The sequence below is a fragment of the Lutjanus erythropterus genome, chromosome 9, assembly GCF_056507025.1.
Source record: "Lutjanus erythropterus isolate fLutEry1 chromosome 9, fLutEry1.hap2, whole genome shotgun sequence".
In the NCBI taxonomy this organism is placed as follows: domain Eukaryota; kingdom Metazoa; phylum Chordata; class Actinopteri; order Lutjaniformes; family Lutjanidae; genus Lutjanus; species Lutjanus erythropterus.
This window is the reverse complement of record NC_139325.1, coordinates 38,613,004-38,640,000: the sequence shown is the minus strand read 5'-3', so window position 1 is coordinate 38,640,000 and position 26,997 is coordinate 38,613,004. Positions and strand designations below refer to the sequence as shown.

General features: G+C 39.1%; 1 protein-coding gene across 2 annotated transcripts in view; it reads right to left on the bottom strand.

The window, feature by feature from the left end:
• The window catches only part of scap (SREBF chaperone), a 53,791-nt gene that overhangs the window by 17,552 nt on the left and 9,242 nt on the right, over positions 1 to 26,997 (bottom strand). For both annotated transcript variants that reach the window (XM_084727559.1, XM_084727558.1), the window contains exons 3-16: positions 26,049 to 26,169; positions 25,446 to 25,603; positions 24,053 to 24,273; positions 21,584 to 21,689; positions 21,034 to 21,206; positions 20,073 to 20,199; positions 16,858 to 16,970; positions 16,417 to 16,511; positions 15,661 to 15,759; positions 14,424 to 14,636; positions 12,330 to 12,715; positions 11,787 to 11,933; positions 6,536 to 6,737; positions 5,650 to 5,765 (exon numbers count right to left, since the gene is read on the bottom strand). In XM_084727559.1, coding sequence (XP_084583685.1) covers positions 5,650 to 5,765; positions 6,536 to 6,737; positions 11,787 to 11,933; positions 12,330 to 12,715; positions 14,424 to 14,636; positions 15,661 to 15,759; positions 16,417 to 16,511; positions 16,858 to 16,970; positions 20,073 to 20,199; positions 21,034 to 21,206; positions 21,584 to 21,689; positions 24,053 to 24,273; positions 25,446 to 25,603; positions 26,049 to 26,169 — 2,277 coding nt within the window. The remainder of the gene's footprint in view (positions 1 to 5,649; positions 5,766 to 6,535; positions 6,738 to 11,786; positions 11,934 to 12,329; positions 12,716 to 14,423; positions 14,637 to 15,660; positions 15,760 to 16,416; positions 16,512 to 16,857; positions 16,971 to 20,072; positions 20,200 to 21,033; positions 21,207 to 21,583; positions 21,690 to 24,052; positions 24,274 to 25,445; positions 25,604 to 26,048; positions 26,170 to 26,997) is intronic.

Sequence of the window (26,997 nt, the reverse complement as noted above, 5' to 3'; positions counted from 1 at the left end):
CCCAGTCACACACTGATGGCAGAAGAGCTGCCATGCAATACGTTAACCACGACCCATCAGGAGCGGTTAGGGGTTCGGTGTCTTGCTCAGGGACACCTCAACATGAGCTCTGCAGGCCAGGATCGAACCAGCAACGGTTACAAGACGGCCACTCTACCCACTGAGCCATACCGCCCCGTCATTCAAAGTGATATATAAACCATGTATGTATGTATGTATGATTTATACATACATACATGCAGTCAAGCCTGAAATCAAACATACATACATACATACAGTCAAGCCTGAAATCAAACATACATACATACATACATACAGTCAAGCCTGAAATCAATCATACATACATACATACATACAGACAAGCCTGAAATATATCATACATACATACATACATACATACATACAGTCAAGCCTGAAATCAATCATACATACATACATACATACAGTCAAGCCTGAAATCATACATACATACATACATACAGTCAAGCCTGAAATCATACATACATACATACATACATACAGTCAAGCCTGAAATCATATATACATACATGAATACATACAGTCAAGCCTGAAATCATACATACATACATACATACAGTCAAGCCTGAAATCATATATACATACAGTCAAGCCTGAAATCATATATACATACATACATACATACAGTCACGCCTGAAATCATACATACATACATACATACATACAGTCAAGCCTGAAATCATACATACATACATACAGTCAAGCCTGAAATCAATCATACATACATACATACAGTCAAGCCTGAAATCAATCACATTCATACATACATACATACAGTCAAGCCTGAAATCAATCATACATACATACAGTCAAGCCTGAAATCAATCATACATACATACATACATATATACAGTCAAGCCTGAAATCAATCATACATACATACATACAGTCAAGCCTGAAATCATACATACATACATACAGTCAAGCCTGAAATCAATCATACATGCATACATACAGTCAAGCCTGAAATCATACATACATACATACAGTCAAGCCTGAAATCAAACATACGTACATACATACATTCAAGCCTGAAATCAAACATACATACATACAGTCAAGCCTGAAATCAAACATACATACAGTCAAGCCTGAAATCATACATACATACATACATACAGTCAAGCCTGAAATCATACATACATACATACATACATACAGTCAAGCCTGAAATCAAACATACATACATACATACATACAGTCAAGCCTGAAATTATACATACATACAGTCAAGCCTGAAACCATACATACATACATACATACAGTCAAGCCTGAAATCAATCATACATACGTACATACATACATACAGTCAAGCCTGAAATCAAACATACATACATACATACAGTCAAGCCTGAAATCAATCATACATACATACATACAGTCAAGCCTGAAATCAATCATACATACATACAGTCAAGCCTGAAATCAATCATACATACATACATACAGTCAAGCCTGAAATCAAACATACATACATACATACAGTCAAGCCTGAAATCATACATACATACATACAGTCAAGCCTGAAATCAAACATACATACATAAATACATACATTCAAGCCTGAAATCAAACATACATACATACATACATACATACAGTCAAGCCTGAAATCATACATACAGACATACATACATACAGTCAAGCTTGAAATCATACATACATTCATACAGTCAAGCCTGAAATCAAACATACATACATACATACATACAGTCAAGCCTGAAATCAAACATACATACATACATACAGTCAAGCCTGAAATCAAACATACATACATACATACAGTCAAGCCTGAAATCATACATACATACATACATACAGTCAAGCCTGAAATCAAACATACATACATACAGTCAAGCCTGAAATCATACATACATACATACATACAGTCAAGCCTGAAATCATACATACATACATACAGTCAAGCCTGAAATCATACATACATACATACAGTCAAGCCTGAAATCAAACATACATACATACAGTCAAGCCTGAAATCATATATACATACATACATACAGTCAAGCCTGAAATCAATCATACATACATACATACGTACAGTCAAGCCTGAAATCAATCATACATACAGTCAAGCCTGAAATCATACATACATACATACAGTCAAGCCTGAAATCAATCATACATACATACAGTCAAGCCTGAAATCAAACATACATACATACATACAGTCAAGCCTGAAATCATACATACATACATACAGTCAAGCCTGAAATCAATCATACATACATACATTCAGTCAAGCCTGAAATCATACATACATACAGTCAAGCCTGAAATCAAACATACATACATACATACATACAGTCAAGCCTGAAATCAAACATACATACATACATACATACATACAGTCAAGCTTGAAATCAAACATACATACATACATACAGTCAAGCCTGAAATCATACATACATACATACAGTCAAACCTGAAATCATACATACATACATACATACATACAGTCAAGCCTGAAATCATACATACATACATACATACATACGGTCAAGCCTGAAATCAATCATACATACATACATACAGTCAAGCCTGAAATCAATCATACATACATACATACAGTCAAGCCTGAAATCAATCATACATACATATATACATACATACATACATACAGTCAAGCCTGAAATCATACATACATACATACATACATACAGTCAAGCCTGAAATCAATCATACATACATACGTACAGTCAGGCCTGAAATCAATCATACATACATACAGTCAAGACTGAAATCAAACATACATACAGTCAAGCCTGAAATCATATATACATACATACAGTCAAGCCTGAAATCATACATACATACATACATACATACAGTCAAGCCTGAAATCATACATACATACAGTCAAGCCTGAAATCATACATACATACATACGTACAGTCAAGCCTGAAATCAATCATACAGACATACATACAGTCAAGCCTGAAATCAATCATACATACATACATACGTACAGTCAAGCCTGAAATCAATCATACATACATACAGTCAAGCCTGAAATCAATCATACATACATACATACAGTCAAGCCTGAAATCAATCATACATACACACAGTCAAGCCTGAAATCAATCATACATACACACAGTCAAGCTTGAAATCAAACATACATACATACATACAGTCAAGCCTGAAATCAAACATACATACATACATACATACAGTCAAGCCTGAAATCAAACATACATATATACATACAGTCAAGCCTGAAATCAAACCTACATACATACATACATACAGTCAAGCCTGAAATCAAACCTACATACATACATACATACATACAGTCAAGCCTGAAATCAAACCTACATACATACATACATACATACATACAGTCAAGCTTGAAATCAAACATACATACATACAGTCAAGCCTGAAATCATACATACATACATACAGTCAAGCCTGAAATCATACATACATACATACATACAGTCAAGCCTGAAATCATACATACATACATACATACAGTCAAGCCTGAAATCATACATACATACATACATACATACAGTCAAGCCTGAAATCATATATACATACATACATATGTTCAAGCCTGAAATCATACATACATACATACATACATATGGTCAAGCCTGAAATCAATCATACATACATACATACAGTCAAGCCTGAAATCAATCATACATACATACATACATACATACAGTCAAGCCTGAAATCAATCATACATACATACATACAGTCAAGCCTGAAATCAATCATACATACATATATACATACATACAGTCAAGCCTGAAATCAATCATACATACATACATACAGTCAAGCCTGAAATCAATCATACATACATACATACAGTCAAGCCTGAAACCAAACATACATACATACAGTCAAGCCTGAAATCAAACATACATACATACATTCAAGCCTGAAATCAAACATACATACATACATACATAAAGTCAAGCCTGAAATCATACATACATACATACAGTCAAGCCTGAAGTCATACATACATACATACATACATACATATATACATACAGTCAAGCCTGAAATCATACATACATACATACATACAGTCAAGCCTGAAATCACATACATGGTTATTATACATCATTAAAACTATATGACCAGAAGGACACAAAAGCAGCAAAAATGGAAATAAAATGACCAGAGAGGGACACAAAATAAACACAGAAGGACACTAAATGTTCAGAAAAGGACTATTAATATGGGTCTTGCTCCAGTCTATCATTTGTGCTGTGGCTTCTTATGTCAGATACTCTCTGTAGTCAGGACAATGGCAACCCACTGAAGCTGTTAAGATGTTGGAATGTTTGACTGTTGGAATGTTTCGTCCGTCTCTTTCTCTGTCTCTGGTCAGTTCTTTTTTTTTTTTTGTGAAGCTGCACTTTCATCTTTTCTTGGGTCCTTTGATGGAAACACCCTGTTAAATGACTGTTTCAGGATTGGTTATATGTTATATGTTATAGGCTATTATATTCACTGTTGTTTACATCGTTAACGTGTTTGTTAATAAATGGAGATTGCCTGAAAGAAGATATCTTGGTTCGATTTTTTGAATTTTATACTATGGGTCTGTGAGCAGGGCACTTAATAAAAATCTGTTCACCTTCGTATTTTACTAGACTATTTCTAGAATTGTTTGTCCTGTGCAATCACCTGTTGACTTTACACTTAATATAGCAGTGCCCGCTCAGTTTTCAAGATAATTTAATCTTTATTTAAAGCCTACAGGTAAATCTCATAATATACTTTATGACTGACCACTTTGTCACTTGACATCTTACTGATTAAAAGTGAGACCATTCATGAGACCATTAATGAGTGAGGCCTATATTTATGTCAGGTGTCACGTAATGTGATGTGGGTGTTAGGAATGCTTATGTTATATCTTTACAAATGAAGTGTCACTGACTTGTTTTCATGAGGTAATGATATGTTGGAAAACTGAAGTGAAGAGGTACGTTTAGGGAAGTTACCTGGGGTCTCCAGTGCTGCTCAAAAACTATACCAGAATTCCAGCTCAGATATATCTGAGCTGGAATTCTGGTCACCAAAGGAGGTAAGTCCATCACACACTCGCAGGACCAGGATGTCCCTGAGTATCTGCATGTGCATATAGCTGTATGGTATAGGTCTGCAATTCAGTCATTCTGTTGTTTCAAATCCAGTGTAGGCTATATAACAGTCTTGGATTCTCAAAACACAAAATGTAGAACTCTATATTACATTATCTGTCAAGTTTTACATTATTTTTTTTTTAAAAATGACCCACCTGAAAATGTAATAAATCTCCAATAATGTAATAAGGTATTATATCGGTAAAAATGTTATTACAATATCAGTCAGAATATTTTATTACATTATTAGTCAAGTTATTGCATTATTGAGTTTTATTACATTTTCGATTGAGTTAAGTGCAAATTTTATTACATTTTCAGGCATTATTACATTTTCAGTAAATTATTACATTATTGGGTGCTACAAGCTTTAAATAAAAAGTCTGCCAAGTGCTGGACAAACTTGGACGACAGTGTCACCATCAAGGCACTGAAAACTTGAAAACCCAAACTGATACTGTGACATTCTCACCCATTGTTTGGGATGACGGTCAAACAGTCACCAGTCTGGGCATCCCAAACCCGAATCTGTCCTGCCAGACAACAGCTAGCCAGCAGCATCCCGTCACTGGCCAAACACTCGATGTCCTGAAAGACAGAAAGACACAGTATGAACCAGTGTTTGGCTGACCATTGACCTGGAGCAATGTGCAATGTAAGCCGCAGCCTATATTTGTTTAAACAAATTGTCACCACAATAAAAGCATGCAGTATGAGATATCAGTGGCTCCTGCCTGCGATGTACCCATGAATGTCCAAACAACTCTCACAGTATTACTTTGATAAAGAAGAAAACTTAAAAACCTGATGATTCTTCTCAGCCAAGATATAAATACTCCATTTTCTATCATCTCTACGCAGATTTATGAAGGTTTAATGATGATGGACAGATAACGATATCTTTGGGAAGTGTAAATGACACTGAATTATATAAATGTGTTTCATGTTTGTGTGTTAAAAGTTGGCTGAGTTTTGACTCAACAGTGAACCAGATTTCTGATTCAGATTCACCTCACGCAGTATCTTTGGCTCACCTTCACTTCTCTCTTACTTCTCTGGGGAGGCTTTTGTCTTTGTCCTTCTTAACATCAATGTCAATTATGGACCCTATTATGTTAATTTCCCAATCGTTAAAATGCCCTCCGGAGGAGTTGGTTAAATTTCAGAAGAGGAAAAGTGAATATTTTACTCCCTAAATCCCCCTCTAATGTTAATCCCATGCAAATGGAGCCAAAGAGAGATTTTCGTCTTCCGTTTTTTGGTTATAAATTGCTGCCTGAAAATCATCTTGACCAAACGAATCCTTTTTTCAGTCGTCTAGGTTTCTTCCTCTTTCTTTTGTATTAATTGATTCTCACCATACTGTGGCCCCTCAGCAGCAGTGGTGAGATCTCGCTGACGGGTGGTGAGTAGCCATAGTCATCGCAGGGTAGGTCCCCTCGGCGCCGGCGCCCATGTGGGACACCGTTCTGGCCGTAATTACGTGGGCAGAGAACCCGGTAGAGACAGAAGAGCAGCAGAACCAGCAGGACACCCGCCGCCAGACCCAGAGCTGCCACCCTGGATGGAAAGGGGGACAAAAGAGGAGACAAATAAAAGATTTTTTTTTCCCCTTATAATCAGCTAAACACTAATGTTTTCTGCAGCAACACTGAGGTCAGCATTTACACCATTCTACATATTTACACAGTGGACAACCACTGTCTTCTAATAATTGTTCATTTAATTTTAAAATAAGTTTGAAAGCATTTCATTCATTTCTTATCACCAGAAGTGCTCCATAAAGTCTAATTTTCAACTGGAATATTACACTGGAAAATTATTATTAGTACACTTGATCTTATGTATCTTAAACATTAATGTAAAGACAGAAGGTTTTTCTCTTTTTTAACAGCTTTTGGATACTTTCAGAGACACATTCTTCATCAATACAACATGACAACTGAGTTCCCATCCAAAAATATTCTGCAGCTACTCCCTCACAGGTGCAATCTTACAAATTCAATCCCACAATGTGCTGAAATATCCATCTGGCAAAGCTTGACATGACATATCAGACTGCTCTCTCCTGCCTGCTGTGGAATGTATCATAACTGTGACGATGAAACCTGCCAGAGGAGTGTGAACTACTCCGCCTGAAATACCAGTCTTTTACGACTAAAAGTCACGTTTAGTGAAGTACAAAGTGAATTTAGAAGCGTGAGGAAAGCTGCGTCATAACCTATAAGATGGAAACTTGTATTTTGGGGGCATTTTTGCTTTTATTAGATAATAAGTAATGTATTGGGACATTTGAGTGACCTGTCAACCCTCGATCCTTGGAATCTGACATAGAAACAAGTGAATATGAGTCAGCCTGTATTTGTTTTGTTAGCCTTCAAGCTTTCATGGAATAAAATCAGCCACGTTAAGCCAACAGTACGTCCTTTGTCTGAGTTCTCATCGCTCACTTCTTGTTCTCTTACAAGAGGCCGGAAGTGAGATGTTTAATTTGTCCCCGTCTAACTGAAGTCACGCAAAGAACCCTGACATCAGTTTATAGTTAACTTCAGAGGGAATCAAATCTGATCTTGGCAATGCCTGAGTGGCACCCAGTTGAGCTGCATGTGGCAGTGCAGCACGTACACAGAGGCTCAGAAATCTTCTCTACAAAGACAGTGACTTGGAACAAAGTGGAGGGTTGATCTCTGTGCTGACACATAGATTTGCATTACAGAAAAATACACAAAGAAGCGCAGCATGTATCTCCGTTGGAGGTTTGAGGCTAAAAAGCTTACCTTCTTGTGTCTTTTTGCAACATTTAAAGATATAAGCTCTTGCTGTTCCCAGTTTAAATAGATGTAGCTTACATTTTCTACTACAACCTGTGTCACCAAACCTAAACAGATGAGCAGAGAGGCTACTGCTTCCTAAAGCCTTAAATATGTGTGTTTGTAGTCTTAAGACAGGTTTATGATGTGCAATTATGACCAGCTGAACATGTGGCTGTACAGAAATAAGCCCACTGTGAACACACACTGCAGAATAAAGGGAACAGGAAGGAAAACTGAAAATTGAAAATGAATGACGAGAAAGAAATATGGCTGCAATTAGTGATATTTTCACTGTCGACTAATCAAGTCAATTATTTTCTCGATTAATCAATTAGTTGTTTGGTGTACAATGGTAAATACACACCTTCAATTGTTCAAACTATAAAACTAAGCAACCAACTGAGGATTCTTACAAGTCTTTGAAATGAGTTTTTGAGAAATAGTGTAGAGTGAAGTGCTCAAAAACAGAGTCCGACATTAAAAGAGCCATTAAAATGTTCATGGCGTCATTACTGCATTATTATACACTGAAATTGATTAATATGTTTTATAAAACTTGGCGTGACCAGTTAAACAGTAGAAACCATCTTCAATGTTTGACAGAATCTGAAACAAAATGTTTTCAAACTGTTGGAATCACTGGGCTATAAAGTCTTTTCAGGTCAAAGACTAAAAAAACATTACAATTGGCTGAGAACCTTCACACAGGACACATCCTTCTCATCAACTATTTTAACAGGTGAAAAAAATAGATACTATCCTAATAATAAACCAAGATTTGCTTCAAGGAAAAAAAGAAAAGGCCATATCATGTGATGTTCTGCATTTGAAAATCAACTGAGATGACAAAGAAATGGCACATAACATGATGAACTGTGATACAATTTTCAGTCATATTTTCCAGCTCCTGGGACTCGTGCGTTAGGTGCCATCAGGAGGAGGACATGACACAGTGTTTCAGTTTAGTGGTTTAACTCATTCCTCAAGTAGAAGATAACGTCACTCTTTCCTCTCTGAGGTTTTAATACTGTTTGATGTTTGACTGTAGATCTTTTTAAGCTGAATTCCTGATTCCTCCACCACGTCACAGGGCCTTTGAATGAACATGAACACATACTGAGAGAAAACACTGGAAATACAAACAAATCTAAATGCTAATGTGGGAGGCGGTTGGGAGACGTGGTAAATGTGCTCTGAAGCAGGCAGAGTTGTTTGTTGTTGTTTGTATTGTTTGAAATAAGTCATCACAGTCAAATATGACTGGATGTATATGGAACATTTGACTGTTAAATAACATGTAAACTGAACTGAACTCCTCAAGGCTCCATTGTTGTGTTTTTGGCTGCAAGCAAAGATCTTTTCTAGTGATTTAAAAAAAAAAAAATCTTCCAGTGTTGCAACCTGCTAAATCTTGTTGTAACAACATGTTCACCTTTATCACACTGGCCTTCTCTCTGTCTCAGGGTCATCTAACGGTGCCGTAACCTCAGCTGCCACTTCCCCGCTGTTTAAGGTCATGACCCTGACCTACCTTCAGCTGATAGCCTTCGTATCTACTGTCCAGAGATGAAACGAAGGACTCAACCTTCCTCTGAGCAGTCAAAGTGACAACACAGCGCCTTACGCAACACGGTACAGTTAAAACACACTCCAGGAAAAATTTATGTAGTTCACAGGCCTCCTAAACAGACAGACCCAAAACACAACATGAAGCCTTGATTTCCAGGAGTAAAAGGCCTATGCTGTAAGTCAAAATGACGAACAATTTATGAAATTTTCTCATTGAAAAACCATAAATTGGTCATGAAGGGTGGGTCATGACCGAAAGAACAAGACTGTGGATACAAGTGGCTGAAATGTCTTTTTTTTTCTGTAGGGTGGTTGGCATCTCTCTTAAGGATAGGGTGAGAAGCTCAGTCGTCCGTAAGGGACTTGGAGTAGAGCTGCTGCTCCTTTAGAGGTGGTTTGGGCATCTCATAAGGATGCCACATGGTTGCCTCCCCAGAGAGGTGTTCCAGGCACGTTCAACTGGGAGGAGGCCAGGGGACAGACCGAGGACCAGGTGGAGGGATTTTATCTCCACCTCGGCCTGGGAATGCCTCGGGATCCCTGAGTCAGAGCTGGTTAATGTAACCGGGGAAAGGGATGTCCTCCCCTGGGGTCCCGTGCTGGAACTGGTACCTCCACAACCTGACTTCAGATAAGTGGTTGACTTAATTAACCTGTTTGAGTAATTTTTAAAGAAAAAAAACCCCAAAATTCTCTAATTCCAGCTTTTTGAATGTGAATATTTTCTGTTTCTTTTCATTCATTCCAACTGTAACCCAGTAATCATGTGAATGCAACACTCTTTCCATGCACACGTTTTCCAGATACACAGCAGTCAGACATCATCTATCAGAACAGAGAAGTAAAGAAAAAGCCCTGTCACTGTCCAACACCTCAGTATCTCCTCCAACTCTAACTATACACTACAGAACAAAAGAGATGCATTTAACCAACTGGCATATTTAATTGTTCTAGGACAATACAGGATAAATCGTCTTCCTCCCCACTGTTACATCACAGATCTCAAGTATCTCTGAAGCAACCAGTCGGTCAGGCTGGTCCAGTCAATGAGAAACAATATGTCCCGGAAGGCAGAGAAAAACCAGAAACCTTCTTCTTTGTTCTGTTTCTATTTTTTCCTCAGATAAGATAACAATCAGTCAAGTGACACTTGACACAGCGCATGTCACGCATCCCTGATTCAAAGATGTGGCTTCTCCTTTATTCCATAAAAGAAAAGGGCTCCTATACACTGTGTAGTTCCAAATATTACCCCATACAAGACCTGAAAAAGATTTATTTTCCGCATTAAATCAAATGCATGCTAATCAAATTTTTTAAAAATCCACTGTGTCATCGTTTTCTGCCCAGAGTTGGCCTTAAATGTGTGTTACATATGACAGCTCGACATGACCTCGACCCAAATCACCTTATAATTTATTCCGCTTTACTGCTCTACCTCCAGGTGAAGACAACTGCAGAGGAGACTTAAGCGAAAGTTTCAATGTCCACTGTGCAATCAGTTCAATGACAGTCTGGTGGAAAGACCCAAGGCCAAGGACCTTTAACTGCTGTGGCCTCTGCTTACACTAGTCCGTGAGTGAAGGTTTTTCTATTTGTTGTAACAAGGTGCAGTATAACCAATTAGATCAGACTGTACAGATGATGTCATTTCGACCTTGTTTGATCAGTGATTACAATGTGATTCAGTGCTATGAAGTAATAAAACATGACAAAGTCAGAGGCGTTGAGTGCTTTTATCTGCACTGTGCAAACAATATAAACTCAACGCAACTTCATCTAATAATCACAACAAATGTAATGATAACAAATACTTGCACTGTGCAACATTTTAGTTTAATCTACATTTCAGACAAATGAAATTCACTTTCTCATGATCATGTTAACATGCAGATAAGAACCTAGGGGCCCCAAACAAATTACTTTAAAATACACATTTACATGTAGCTGCTCAGTGATCAGATTTTCCCCTACCTACTGAAAAGTTTCTAATTAAGACTGGCATGTTTTAAGTTTTTCAGTAATATGAGACTACACTACTGCTTTTTGGATGAGAGGATTCTGACAGTTGTTGCAGACAGATCATGTGTTACTCTGAGTATTTATTTTACATATAACGTTCTTTTGAGATGTTGAAACTGACCTATTAAGAGTGTTACTTTCACTTGCTGAAATTCGTCATGTCATCAGCTCTATAAAAACTGGTGTAACGTGTGTTAGTACTAACTTGTAGAGGGTTAGATCCGTCTGTAGATCAGAGACTTTGGGAATGGGTGGAGGGGGGTGTCTGGTGTCCTGAGGGTGACGCGTCTCAATGGCCTCCTGGGGGCTCAGGTGAACAGTGACGGGAATGACAGGGAGGATGCTGATGTACCTGAAACAGGACACAGACAGTAATAAGAGAGAAAAGAGAGAGGAAATTATAAAACCTGATGGGGTTCTCTATGCAGAATCCAAGACCGGTCAAAGCACCTTTGTATAAGGGAGCAGGTTTATCACTTAACCCAGAACTTCTCAAAGTCTGGACTACTTTATTACATTTTGACAGGAGTTCAAACCTGTAACTCAAGGGTTTGCATTTGATTTTTAATCAAGGTCAGAGGTCTGTAATGATCAGCAATAACAAAATAACATTTAATCAACTCATCAAGCAATTAATTAACGTTAGATTAAGTAGGATTTGTCAGTTGCTGTTTGTAAATGCACCAGGAATATAGTTGATTGTTGAATCTCTCCAGGACGTCAAAGACTTTTTGCCTGCCTGACTCACCTCTTGGCTAAAGTGATGTTGTAGTAGCTGAAGAGTGATGGCCAGTGCCTGAAGGAGAGCCTCCTCCAGCCCTCCTCGTCCTCCGCCCCCCAGGTGATCTGGGGCACAGCAGGTGGAGCCTGAGGGAGGGGCTCTGCCCTGGCGGAGCCATGGTGGCCCTGTGATTGGTTCTCAGGTAAAGGAGTTGGATCTGGTGCTGGGTGGATGCTGAGGGTGCTGGTGGGATCTCCTCCGCGAAAGACGGGGGCTACGCCCAGGTGCGGGGGCAGACCACCTCCTCCAGGATCTCCCAGAGGGCTTTGCTCAGACACCTGCGCTGCCAGGTAGGTGCGTATTCCGGCCGGGTCGGTGTAGACGAGGATGCCGATCCAGATCACCGTGCCAACCTGGAGATGAAGCAGAATGATAATGATCAGTTCTCTGCTTGATTTGTTTTGACTTTTACTTCAAGCAGAGGTCACATTAACTGAATATTTTAAATCACTGACAGATTTTTTAACAATAATGAAAAAATCTGAAGGCTGACAGATAAAACTCTGAGGGCGATCTGCCATAATGAGCCGAAAAGGTTTGAAAAGTCACTAAATTTAGAGAGAAAGTAGTCAAGTTGGCAGCTCTGAGCTCAATAATTACGGTGGTGTTGAAATAAAGTAAAAGTGAAAACTGATGCGGTGTTTATTAGCCAGCTGCAGTGCTTTGTGTTTTCAGCAGACCTCCACTGCTGACATGAAAGGTGACTGCGCTATCAGTGTCTCTGTTCATCCTTTCTCTTCATGCCTTTATAACTGTATCATCTAAAGTTTGTTCTGTAAATTAAATGTAAGTGTTATCATGTTGTTTTTGAAAATAAATGCTATTTGATATTTACTGGCTGGTAAAAACAGAGCATGACTCAATTTTTGTGACCCTGCAAAGAGAAAGTCTACAGCGTTTTCCCTTGAAAAGGAATTTATCTCATTCTTTACATTTATGTTGATTTTTATTATCAGGCATACTTTCTTCCTGTCAAACAGATTTGTTGGCTATTGGCTGTCACAACAAACCAATTACTCACGTGCATCACATTGTGCCACAACAAGCAGAGAAACTCCATCAGCATTAAAACTCAAATGATACTTTCTGATCTGCACAGGGTTCGCATGACACACATTTAGTCATTTATCCATTTATCCATTTACGTCACCACATAATTTAGCCAACAGAGAAAATGCATCTGTTCCTCATCATTTTGGCCAAACTTAAGCTGGTCTTGTATTTGATGCAAGGGTTTAATTGCAGTCCTGCCATAGTTACCTCCTGCATAGGGTTTTAATTCATAGCTCAGTGTTGCACTGCACTTGTTCTTCTGCAACAATAGACAAATGTGTTGTATATGATCAGGATATATCATGCTGAATCCCCTAAAGAAACCATGTTCACATGATTTTATCATATAAAGCGACAATGAGAGGGTTCAAACAGGAGGAGGCCTTGGCTTGAAGCATCTTACTGAAAAGGAGACAATAACTTAGTATTTCCCCATAGCCCCAACGTGTGGTTAGATGTTGCAGGGGTGTCTTTCATGCTGGAACCCTTTACCACACAATCATAAATCCAGCTTTATCTGGTATTTTACATCCCCCAAATTTTAAAACAAGGATGATTTCCACAGTGGATGAAGCCGTAAAAGCTGGCCCCACGTTTGGACAGGGGAAACTACACTATTTTGACAAGACATCTACATTTCTGTTTGGACAGAGACCTTGAAAAAAAGAGCCTAAACAACAATTTTTCAGATTTAGATTAATGTGGATGTGGCCTTAAGCTACCAGTCAATGGTTGTGGTTTCAACTGCCGAGATACTTTATCCACTTTAAGCAATAAGCACACATTGCACATAAAAGTCAGCTTTAGGGTGCAGCCACACTGCTGTGTCACTGATCTGACAAATATTTGACAAAACAGTCCCATCTTCATGACATTAATACACAAGAATGCAATTAATAACACAATGACTTCAGGCACAGGAACAATGCAAAAGGACAAAAAAGTCAGACAACAAACTGTCCATAACACAACAAAAATTTACAGGCGGTTTTGAATCCATCTTCTTACCATGATGATGCGCTGAGCCAGGCGTGTGCGGGCCAGGAAGTACACCACGCGCAGCCTCTTGGGAAGCCTCAGGTTCCTGAAGGCCGGGGTCTGCAGGGTGATTGTGTGTGGGGAGGGTCGTGGCGGAGGGGGGACCTCGCGCGGACGCAGCGGGCCAGGCTTGGGTGGCGGTAGCCCTGCTTCGGCTGGTAGGCGGCGGTTCAAGTCAGCCAGCTGTGGGGGAGTGAGTTTGGTTTACCACTTTGTTTCAACCTTCTTAAAATGTTTTATTCACCACGACATAACTGTTTTAACTCCCAGGTGAGCTGTACTGAGGTTGTACAATCCTGAATGGCAAAAAGTTTCCTACAAGTAAACCGGAGTAAAACTGAGGTCCTAATCCTCAGCCCTCCAACACCAAAATCCAAATTCTTGTGCAAATAAATCGACTGTTTTAAGTTTAACCACAGTTCTTGCTCTTGCACTTCTCTCTGTGAAGGAATTAGTCAGGCAGGCTCAGCTTCTCAGACGAGCATTTGATACTGTCCTGTGTATTATATCATTGTATATCATTGTAGAATATCTTTGACTTTTGGACATTTAGTTGGAAAAAAAATATTTGAAGACTAAAAAAAAAAGAAGAAGAAGAAATCAGCTGATTACTTGCAAATAATAGTTAGTTGAAGCCATATTAATCACATATTTAACATATATCCCATATTCCTCGAAAGATTAAGGGTTTAAGGATATTTAAACAGATTTTTTGTGTGTATGTATATGTATAGGCTTATGGTGCTAATGCTCATTTATCAGGGCACTGAGCTAAACACCACTGAAAGGTTTCAGTATGTGTGTGACAGGTAGTGAAACAGTAAGAGGTTTTAAATAAGAAGTGCACATGTGGAAAAGCAGTAATCTGAAAACTATGTGGTGAATGTATTTGGGTTCTTGACCTCTATCTGACCTCACATATAACCTACAGCTGCTCATGAGGAAGAGCCCCAGGTTTCATGTTATCTTCATGTTTATATTTGAGATGTTTGCATTGATTATTACGATTGATTTACAGATATATGTATGTTTGTTAAGAATAAATACAGGCACACTTCAAAACAGTGGTAAACAACGGGTGGATTTTACTTCTTTTCACTTGGTATGTGTGCTTTGAAAGTAATTATTATGAAGAATAGCTGAAACTTAAAATGGGGATTTTATGAGGTACAAACTGATGTTTGAGTGTATGTGTGAGAGTTCTCACCTCCATGCGGCGGATGTCAATAGACAGCACTGTGGTGAAGAAGAACATCTGCAGGAAGAAGTCAGACACCAGCCCCACTACAGCAAACAGACAAAACTCCTACAACATACAGAGAGCAGGGGACACATCAGGCCAGCACACAGGCAAAGCACGTTAGGATTTCTCATATTTTTCACTGTTTAAAAAAAAAACAAAAAAACTGTGGCATGACAAGTAGCTGGCTCATAAAAATGAGTAATGCAGTAGCTTGCCACTAACAGCACATGTATGCTGAATTAGAACATAAGATTTCCTAAGACAGTTCTAATACTTTTTGGATTGAGTGTGTCATGCAGCAGGAAGGACACACAAGGTTTAGTGTGGAAAGAGAGAGGAGACAGAGGATGTAGTTTTTATACTGCATTAACATATTCTTCAGCACAAAACATGTCTAACTATTATTTCCTATACTTTGTTGTTTGCAGAGGCAACAATTCATATATATTTATGTTAAACATATAAATGAATATGTTGCACATTCCTGCACAGCTCTTTCATTTAAATGACATATTGTAGATATTTTTGTTTTACAATATTTGTAAAATTTTAATTTATGCTTCTTGACTTGCAGTACTTGCTTTGTATCTATTATTATATTTTTCTACACACTACGTTTAGTGTTATGCATCAATACTCAAAGCAAATTTCTTGTATGTGTACACCTGACAATAAACCTGAATCCGATTAAGACAATGTAAGATAAGATATTTCTGTTACCTGGATAGCTGGCACCAGAGTGAAATATCCAATGAGGATGATGCACAGTTCAGTGGCCATGTTCTTCATGATAGACCAGCTCTCATTACTTAGGCCTGGAAAAAAACAGTAACATTAAAGAAATGTTTTGTGTTTTATTTGCACAGTAAAAAACAAAAAGAAAAAAGTTAGAAAAAAAAAGACGTGCAGGTGAGGTAGAAACGCACAACAGGGTTATCTAAAACAAAATCTATATAAATAGACAAAAGAAGCAATGGATAATTAATATGGCAATTTATGCAGTAAGACACTCCAAAAGCTAATCAGTTTACCAGACTGTGACTTTTTAGAAAGAACAGAATACCTACTTGGTGAAGTAGTACAAATTTACTGATTAATTGGCATCTGGCCGCTGGTCTCATTGTACCTGAAACAGACTTGTTATACATTGTCTAGATTTACCCTGAGCGATGCGGAGTTTGACCTCGAGGTCGACGGGGGTGGACACCACAGACTTGGTGAGGACCAAGACGTTCTCCAGTCCAATCACCACCACCAGGTAAGGAAAAATCTCCCTGCAGACAGAAAACATGATTATCACTATGTAAATGTTCTCATGTCACTTTAGCATGTGTTTTTGAACCTCTGACTCTACTTTTCTCCCCATGCACGTTATAGCATCTGACAATGAAATCAAAAGTATCACTAAACAAGCTTTAGTTCCTGGATCATCAGCATTATAATAAACCCCAATCAAGGAGGGCAATAATTAAAACTGAGTTTGGTAGAATACATTTACATGTTTCTTTCTTAGGAGAAGCACTACTTTTTAAAAATGTATGCATCAACCATAATGACTCAGATGGTCATTGATTTCACCAGCAGCTTTGTTGTTTCTACATAACTGACTGTGTGACCATCAAGGGCATAACTTACAGTAAGAGTCAGATGAATCATCATGTTATTTGTTATAGAGGTTGACTGATATCATTTTTCAAAGGGGCCAATACTGATTATTAGTAATCTAGGACACCGATAACTGATATACATTCACAGTAAATACAAAAATCTTGTCAAGATTTATAACACAAACCTCTAACCTTTTTTAAAATGCCTTTTAGCATATGTTTAACTTAAGTTACTACAAAGAGTCTTTAACTGGTTATTAAACAGTCTCAGATTAACACTAATGTCTCTATATGACCTACATAAGCAATCAAGACCATCCGTGAGAAGATCAGCTATATCTGTATTGTTGTTTTTAATGTCGGATTCTCCTTGAAATCAGAAGAGAGGAGCCTGTGTTTATGTTTACAGTGAGTCGTATTTTAGCCAGTTAAAATGAAGCAGGGGATTTTTATTCACATTATTTTATTTTTAATGTTATAGTTTGTGGTTATTGCAGTAGAAACACTGCTGCTTTTGTCCACAGGGGCGTCCAAAAGAGAACTTCAAGTTAACTGAAAAGTTAAAATTCAAATAAATAAGCCACGGTTTTACAGAGTAAAATATAAATAAACCAACTAAAACTTTATTTTGTATTGAAATTTTAACCCTGCTCTCAAAGTACCTGTCCTCAATTTGTAGTCCCAATTCAGCACCAGATTGTGGAGCAGACAGCAAATTTGCTCAGCTGCTCTCCAGTGAGACGACTTCATCACTGGAAAACTGGTCATGCTCGTCATCATGAAATTAGATCATAGAGGTTGTGATGTTTATTGCAACAATATCTGCTGCCGTCCCTTCGAAACAAAGCTCTGCTCACTCAGTGAAGCTGCTCTAATCTGTGAATATGTTCCTCTTTGCCCGTCTGTGGCACAGTAGCCTTCAGTGTTGTTAGATTATTACTCGGGATGGGTGACCAATCATATAGCGAGAGAGACATAAAGGATAACTAGGGAGAAACGGGCCAAAACTACACCAGTTATTTCACCAAAGAGGCGTCTCTTCCTGCCAGAGCAGCAGTGAGAATAAATCAAATTATAACTACGCTCACAATGACCTATCAATACTTGGCAGGAGTCTGCGGGGAATTTCCTGCTCTGTTCAAGTGTACAGGGAGATTAGTTTGAGAGTTTAGATAAGCTTGTACTGCAGAAGTAAGTGTATAACTGGGTCACAGAGGAGTCAACAGCTCTGCACGTTACATCAGACGCATTCAGTAACACACACACACACACACACACACACACACACACACACACACACACACACACACACACACACACACACACACACACACACACACACACACACACACACCACTATCTCAGGAGCCTTGAGTGAGGAGTCGACTATGAGTAAGCAGGATGTGTAGTTTGCATGCATATCTTGCATGCTGACCCTGATGTGGATTTATGCAAACACGGTACAAGTGCAAGCACAGCCCATAGCAGCCCATGCGTGGATCCCGGTCATTGATTGGACAGCAGTGTGCCATTATCACGCCATGATGTCAGCTTTCTAGCTATCCTCAAGTGATTGGACAACCATTAAAAGTCAATATCAGTATATCTCCTCCCCCTCATGAAGTCCCACCCTCATCCATGCCCCTTCCCTTCTTTTTCATTCACAATAACACACTGGCTTTTCGCCCACACGCTGTAAACATTAACACAAATCCATGTATAATCAATGCCGAGGAAGTGGGAAATCAATAACGCAGCATGTATGTGTGAAAGTGTGTGCTGGTGGACCTGTCCTTGCATTTCTGTGAAGAAGATAAAAAATAATGATAAAACTGTAACGGCCTGTTGAGGCAGCAGGATAACAGGATACATTTGAATGTGAATAACAGAGCATGACTCTGCAGAAACTGTGACCCAGACGCTAAATTTACTGGGGGGTTTTTTCTGTGGTCTCTAGAGCCGCAATGAGAATTGCTAACTATTTTTATAATCAATGAATTAGTCTCAACTATTTTTTCAGGAAAAAAAGTAATAGTAAAGTAAAGTAATTGCTTTGGTCAGCGGCCTGGTTTGTACTACAACTGATCTTCATCAAGTTACCTCTATCAATGGCCTGTCATGATAACTACTTTTGTTGGGCAATATATTGACCCAGAAATAATACAAATAGGTTTGGGTGCTGTGAAAAAATGCTTAGGCGCTGCATCCAAGTCCTATAATAAAACAGTCATCATGTTGGCTAAAACAACGGGTAATATCATGCAATATATGGACAGAACCTCGATATTTTTTCCAACCTCAATAAGTTGAAAAAGTAATTATCATGACAGGCCTATTCTGTCGAAAAAAATGTATACATGACAATCTGTAACATAGATGCTGATGCTAACATTCGCTGATCAGCACTATAAAAAAAAAAAAAATCATTAAACCATTAAAGTTGAAGTTGAAGTCAGCAAGTGCAGGATTCCACCAAACATTTACACACTGTTGCACCTAAACACATCATTTCTGTTACTCATTTCAAGTCAAACTATTTTTTTTAACACCCTGGATTCTCAATTGGTTCCACATTCGCTGGTCTTGAGGTTATGGCTAATCATTTAAGATGAACTATTTATTTCCTTCTGCCAAAAACAAGTCACAGACTCTCTGCATTCATCTGTTTGTACCGCCGACAGACGGGCAAACAAACGAACCAGAGTGTTGACAAAACTATTTGGTAATTTTCCAACACTGAAGTATGCAGAAAACAGAGGGCATTCCTACCCTCCATTGAGCGTGGGTGTCAGTCCAAACAGCGTACACAGTCCCACAGACATGAGCAGAGAGCTGAGGACCGTCACCACAGCAGCCAGAGCCAGACCCCACTTAGACTTCACCATGTCAATCTTACCTGCAGGGAGGGAACAAAGAAGAGTTGTTGAGGACAGGACGGTACAGCTACACATTAAACTGTTAATATAAATACTCAACACCTCAGCCATTTTGCTGAATCAACTGAGTGCCAAGAGTTTCATTGACAGAGAACAGGTACGTGTTATCAAAATAAATATGAACTTTAGAAAATAGCCAGTCTCGGCCAGTGATCGGACAGGCAACAAAAACTCCAAGATGAATTTAGGAGTTATGATCCAAAATTCTTGAACACTGAGCAATTTCCAAAATCCCTACATTCTACAGATCTTGCCACATAATTTTCTTAAAATACTATAATTCAAAAATTAAATAATTATTCCTGAAAAAAGAAAAAATACACAAAGAGACACCTCATTTTTTAAATGCAAATCAAGACATTTTTTTCTCTTTCTAAAAAATGAAAACGTACGTAGTCGCAGTCAGTTTTTAGGTCAGTTGCACATTACATTTGGAAAAAACAAGGTACAAAACGTGAATCAACTAATCAGCTTGAGTGTGAATATAAATGTTGTATACTTTGTTCCATGAACTAATGTTTGTATTGGCACGTCGCTCAGGGTTAGGTAAGTGCATTCTTAGAGTGCTGTACAATGTTCCTGTGTGAGGATTATCCCTGCACCAGACAGGAACAACCTTGGCACACAAGCACACGTGCGCACACAAAGGCACAATGGGCATGAGTCTGGATCTTTGGCGCGTTACAAAGATTAAACGGTGCGATGTGTGCAAACAAAAGAAAGAGGCAAGAAGAAAAAACTACAGCGGAACAAGACACGCAGGACAGAGCAGACGGGCCGGGAGCCACACTCACGTGTGGAGAAGTAGATGTAGGCAAAAAGGATGATATATGTGGTGACGAGGGGGATGAGCTCTGCGATGCCGATCTCCTCTTTGAAGTGGACATGAACCATGTGGTCCTCTCTCAGGCTGCAGTTGGCTGACGGGTGGAGCTGCTTCAGACGGGCCCGCAGGCTTCCCAAGAACCTGGACACACAAAGACACCAAGACCATCATAACCACTACAGAGAAGAGTTTCTCAGTTTTCTCTCAACCAAGGAACCCATGCAAGACAGAAAATATGGCCAGGACCCCCTCATGTATATGGAATAATTTGATGAAGCCTGATTAAATTGATTGATTAAACAAATATTAGGCATTTATTAAAAAATATTATTATAGCAATCCAGCAGTTTTGTTTAATTCTTTTAAATAAATGTGATTCTAAACATCACTTTAAGACAGTTGCCTTTCTATGGTGTGAAGTGAAAAAAGATAATAAATAGAAATATCTAAAAAAAAAAAAATTCAATTCAAGTAAAACCGCATTTTTATTTTCCTCTACTATTGCATATGTGACTCACCTTGCATCGTATCTGGCCAGCACTAAGGTGATTGTGTACGTCACCACCCTCTTCCTGTTGTAGTGACTGACCCCAGTGTACTTCCCAGGGACGCCAAACAGCAGGTCTAAAAAAACACAAACACACACACACACAGTTTGTTAAATACACACAGCACACCACATTTGCCTTAATGACAGCCATTTCCTGTTGTACTTAGTGATATACAGGAAGTCAGAAGACAAAATATTCACACTTCACATCACAGTTTAGTAGTTGAGCAGTTGCGTAACAGCCAACTTAACATCCATGTTGTTGGTGTATTATACTGCCTCTTACAGCACGCTCAATAAAATCTATGTGCTGTTTAATTTTATTATACCTCACACAGGGTGCATAGCTTTTTATTGCATTAATTTGCACTGATAAAGAGGGAGTAAAGTGGGATTGTGAGGTGGCTGTGGAGACATACTTCATGATCCAGGTTCCTAAGGCAGTATGACTGGCCTTCCATCAGCTCAATGTGAACAAGAGTTATCAGTCTGACTGTATCTGGCAGCCAAGCTGTCCCTGACTCCGGCTCCAGAACAAGATTCCCACCTCTAAATCACCTGAGCTGCAAGGAGAGGCAGAATGCTGAGCAGGCTTTGAGCTGGCCAGGGAGGGTGATTTGGTTCACTGTGTCAGTGGGTAAAGTTTTACAGAGAACTCGATAAGTTTCCAAGGAATGAAACTGTTTGTTCTCTGTCAATGTGAAAGCTGCTTATTTTTCTGATACCACTAATCCTCTGCTCACCACCTCCCCACAATTACTCCTGCTGAATGATGGCAGGCTCCTTTCAACAAGGCAGTCAAGAGTACAAAAGCCTCTGAATAAACTCCACTTCACTATTTTGCACCTTTGTGTTGTATTTATAACAACCCTACCAACCTTCATCACTTTGATATGGTGACACCATTATAATTACTACAAATAAGTGAGTCGTGAAAGATGGAAACTTTGTGTCAAAGATGCTCTGCAACACAGTCAGACAGAGACTGGCAGCATCTACCAGACTATAAAATACATTTTCTTTTGTGGGTCATCCAGGCCTCTTAATGTCACAAAACAGGATGAGCACAGCACACTTTTGCAGCATGAGTCAAACTGAAAACTTTAGAAAGTGTTTTCTAGAAATGAAAAAACAGTGGTGGCAGTCAAAGGTCAATGACAACAATTAATATACTATTAGCGTTTCAGTGACATTCATTCAGCACTTTTGTCATCAGTAAAATTCAACTCAAATTTAGACACCAACATTTTTTCCAGGATTAAAAGCTGTGCCTCTGTAAGACAAGTCAAGTCCTGATTTGTAAAGATAAGATTATTGTTTTTCTGTCATTTACATTTTAAAATTCCCAGTGCCAGCATGTTGCCACAGTCTCAGAAAAGTGTTTCAGACTATAAAGGGTAGTTAAGTTACTGTAGTTAGCCATAATGTGGCTGGATAAGCATTTAATAATATTACTGAAAGGTCATGTACTGCGTTCGCTGTCACAGAAGGAAAATAAAAAAATCCTTGTTCATGCAATGTTACTGTGGCATCCTGTATTTGTCACAGCAGAGTTGTGTGAAATGCTTCTTAGCATGGATATCTGTTACCAGCAGAAAAACTAAGCTTGTTGCTAGATAAATGTAGCTATGATGGACAGCGATGTTCAGTCAAAGAACTGGCTACACCTCCAACTCTGTCAGTGCAAAGTGCAGCTGCAGGCTGCTTGTACACTAATCTGTGTTGTTTTTGAGATGTTGCTTTCTTTTATTCTGACATGTGCCAGATGCATGCAAGTAGGCAGGGGGAAAAATGATGGGAAAAGCTCATTTCACCCTCATATAAGGTTAGGGTGGTGATACATGGGAACATGTGCGTGGGCATCAAAAGCTAACTTGCAATGTATCTTGGTACATGCAGGCTGCGCCAGCACAGCACACCTGCATGAGCTGGAGAAATCAGCTTTCTTAAGCTTTCAATATAGCACACTGAGAAATTAATTTCTTAAACTGACTACATTTACCATCAACTCCGTCTGGACATCTACATGAAAAGTGCCAAATTTTGTGGGTAAAAGCTCAAGACTTATTATGCTCTACTAACTCACGTCATGGGTCAAAGCATAAGTCTGTTGGAAACACTGTACACAGAAGTATTTGACAGGTCATAAACACACATGAACTCAACCTTAAAAATTCAGCATGCTCTTTCTGTTCTGAACAAAAGCTCCAACTTCACTTTTTATGACAAAAAAGGAGGGCACACTTCTCCACAACCATGTTTTAAGTTTCTCTCACAACATCTATCCTTCCATCTAGGTCTGGGTATCAGTGCTCGATACGTTTCAGGTATCAACCAGAATAACCCAGTACAACAAACTTCTCCAGTCGAGTGATACCTGCATTCAGTCCTTTCAGCACCCTAATTAAAAAATCCCCAGCCCTACCCTCATCCCTACCTCGCAGCGTGGCCGAGGTGTGCAGGCCTTTCGGTTCGTGTTTCTGGATGGTCTTGAGGATATCGGGGTCCGAGTCGAACAGCTCCCGCTGGTTCTGCCAGTAGTTGCCGGGAGAAACGAGCAGGCAGCCATGCTCTGGCAGCACCGACTGCATCCGCCGTAACCCCGGAAACAGGTCTGTCACCTGGAGACACAGCGTCTCCAGACTGCGGATCCCGGAGCTGACAGAGGAGAGAGAGGGAGAAGAGGGAGAAGAGAGGAAGAGCATTTGATATTAACAAAGCTCACAAATACCAAAAGCTCCTCAAGGGATGATCAATTATCTATCAATTTAACTGCACAACTGAACATTAATAAATAATAGGGTGTGTGCAATTAGACGACTAGTCGATTAAACTCTATCTTCATTATTCGGCATCAGAAATACTAGAAGTGAAACTAATTAATATTTCATTAATGTACAACACTGGATATCTAACCCAACAGTATACAGGGTTTTTTTTATTATAAGGAACTATTATTAAGACAAGACAAGTATCATGTCATTCAGTCTTGAGAAAATGTTTTAGATTTGAACAGACGTCATTAAGATAAGCTGAAATGTACAACGTCTAAGCAAAACAAGAAACTGTCCTTTGAAACAGCACTCATATCAGTGCCTGGTATAGGACAGCTGTCAAACAAACAGATGGCTGCAGCACAGCACGTGCCCGACCTTCGTGTTCATAACAGATCAATGGTTCAGTTTGTTTTGTTTTCTCCGGTCTGCAATTTTTTTCATAGATGTCAGAGATGTTTTTCTTTCTTTCTCTCACGCCAAAGGCAAAATAGCTTTAGGTTCGTGACTTTGAACTGCTTAACCTGTGTCGGGGAACAGACACTAGTGTATCTTAAAAAGCAGCTGCATTCAAGATGTGGATGATTCTCCTTTACAAACCTCCAGGTAGCCTTAAACTTAAAGGTAGTTAATCGATTATAAAATTAATCTGCAACTATTTTGATAAGAAATCAATCATTGCTAATATTTCAAGAAAAGCTTCTATGAGGGGTGGAACAATTTTGAAAAAATATCTAATAGCAATCTAATATTTTAACTGATATTGCAAATGTGACATGATGAAGTTTACTGGAGACAGGAGTAAACAAAACTGAAAATATTCACATTTAAGAAGCTGAATTAGAGAATTTGGACTAAAAAAAGTGCTTAATCGATTACCAAAATTAGTGGTGATAATAATCAATTCGTCAATTAAATGTTGTGGCTTTACAATTATGTAAATTCTGGTTGCATTCTTAGTTTTGTTTATACTTGATGGATGATAACCTTTTTCCAGTGGAAAGAATGAACATCTGGTTTGCCACCTGCTGTTTGTGTGTCTGTGTGTGTGCTTACCTGTCTGAGTGAACATGGTTGCGGATCTCCTCTAGCAGGCTAAAGGCTCGACCCAGCGGCGACCGAAACACGTCCACCGGCACCAGACTGCTGTCCCACGGAGACACCGCCGCCTTCACCAACACCTGCTGGATGTAGGCAACCGGAGGACCCCGGTACTGCAGCGCACAAACACGCACAGGGACACATTAATATTTAGGTGACACATTCAGACGCAACACGAAATAGCAGCAGCTGATCTAGCACAGTTTAATGGTTGCTTTTTAAACCACAACACAGGCAATGAAAGTCTTCTGTGAACACTGATAAGTTTCCTGCTGCCCTGCCTTGAAGGCTCACAGGAAATTAAAACTACTGCTGACAAGTAAGTGAGCCACTGCTTTGTGTTCTTTTTGTGTCTTCTGCTTTCATAATTTATGAGCCTCCATCTTTCCTATGAGACCTGTATGCCTACTTCTGGGTCCGAGATGTTGTAGACATTCACTTTAGGGTTAATATTCAGTTTTAAGATTGTAATTCTTAGGTTAGGATGAGAATTAGGATTCAAGATCAAGGAATGAATTAAACAATGTATATAAATGTGTATGCATTCTCTTCTCCTACCCAGTCAGGTCGTTCTCCGAGGTCTCCCTGAGGCTCATGGGAAGGGACGCTGTAGTCTCGCACCCCTGTGGTGAACTCCACGGGACCCGTCCCAGGCAGGGGAAGCCTCAATAACGGATAGCTGAGGGAGGGAGGGAGGGAGGGGGGGAGGTCACAGGGTGCATAATAGATATGAAACACCAGTGTGAGAATGACTGAACCTCCCTATGTGAGCTGATTTTATCAGTTTTATATATTTTTAACAATACTGATCTAATTAAGCCATTTTTTTTGATCTGCTAATTCATCATTCAGGCATTAGTTAGGACAAACACCCATCAAAGGTTACCGGAGCTGAAATATTTAAATGACTGTTTATTTCTAAATCTGACAAGCAGCCAAAACGATCAGTTTTCCCACACATAGACTTAACTTGGGCGGAGCGCCCAGGTAAATAAACAATGCAATACAAATAAATCGACAATATTACACATTTTCCAACTAATTCAATACACAACAAATTATTCTTGCTTTCAAAGGTGTAAATAATAGATTGTGTGATGCTGCAGCCATGTTAAAGCTTCTGCTTAAAGGTTTTTGTGTGTGTGTGTGTGTGTGTGTGTGTGTGTGTGTGTGTGAGTGTTCACTGTGCAACACTTAAGGGAACATGAAACCAGAGCCTCCGGTGCTTCTTGCCACATGAAGTGCTACCTGGAGAGACCCGCTCTCTTTTCTTCCTGAAAAAGGGTGGGTCCTTATGAAACAAGTTCCCTTTGAGCACTTAAACCTGTCCTTCCTCTGTGTGTGTGCATGTGTGTGTGTGTGTGTGTGTGTAGGGGCAGAAAGTTTGTTTCGAAATAGTGTTGGGCAACTCTGACACATAGCTAACAGAGGTTTAAGCGGTGGCAGGAGAGATGGATAGATACTAAGACATACCTTGAAAAGATTTACACACAGCGTCCTTCTGACT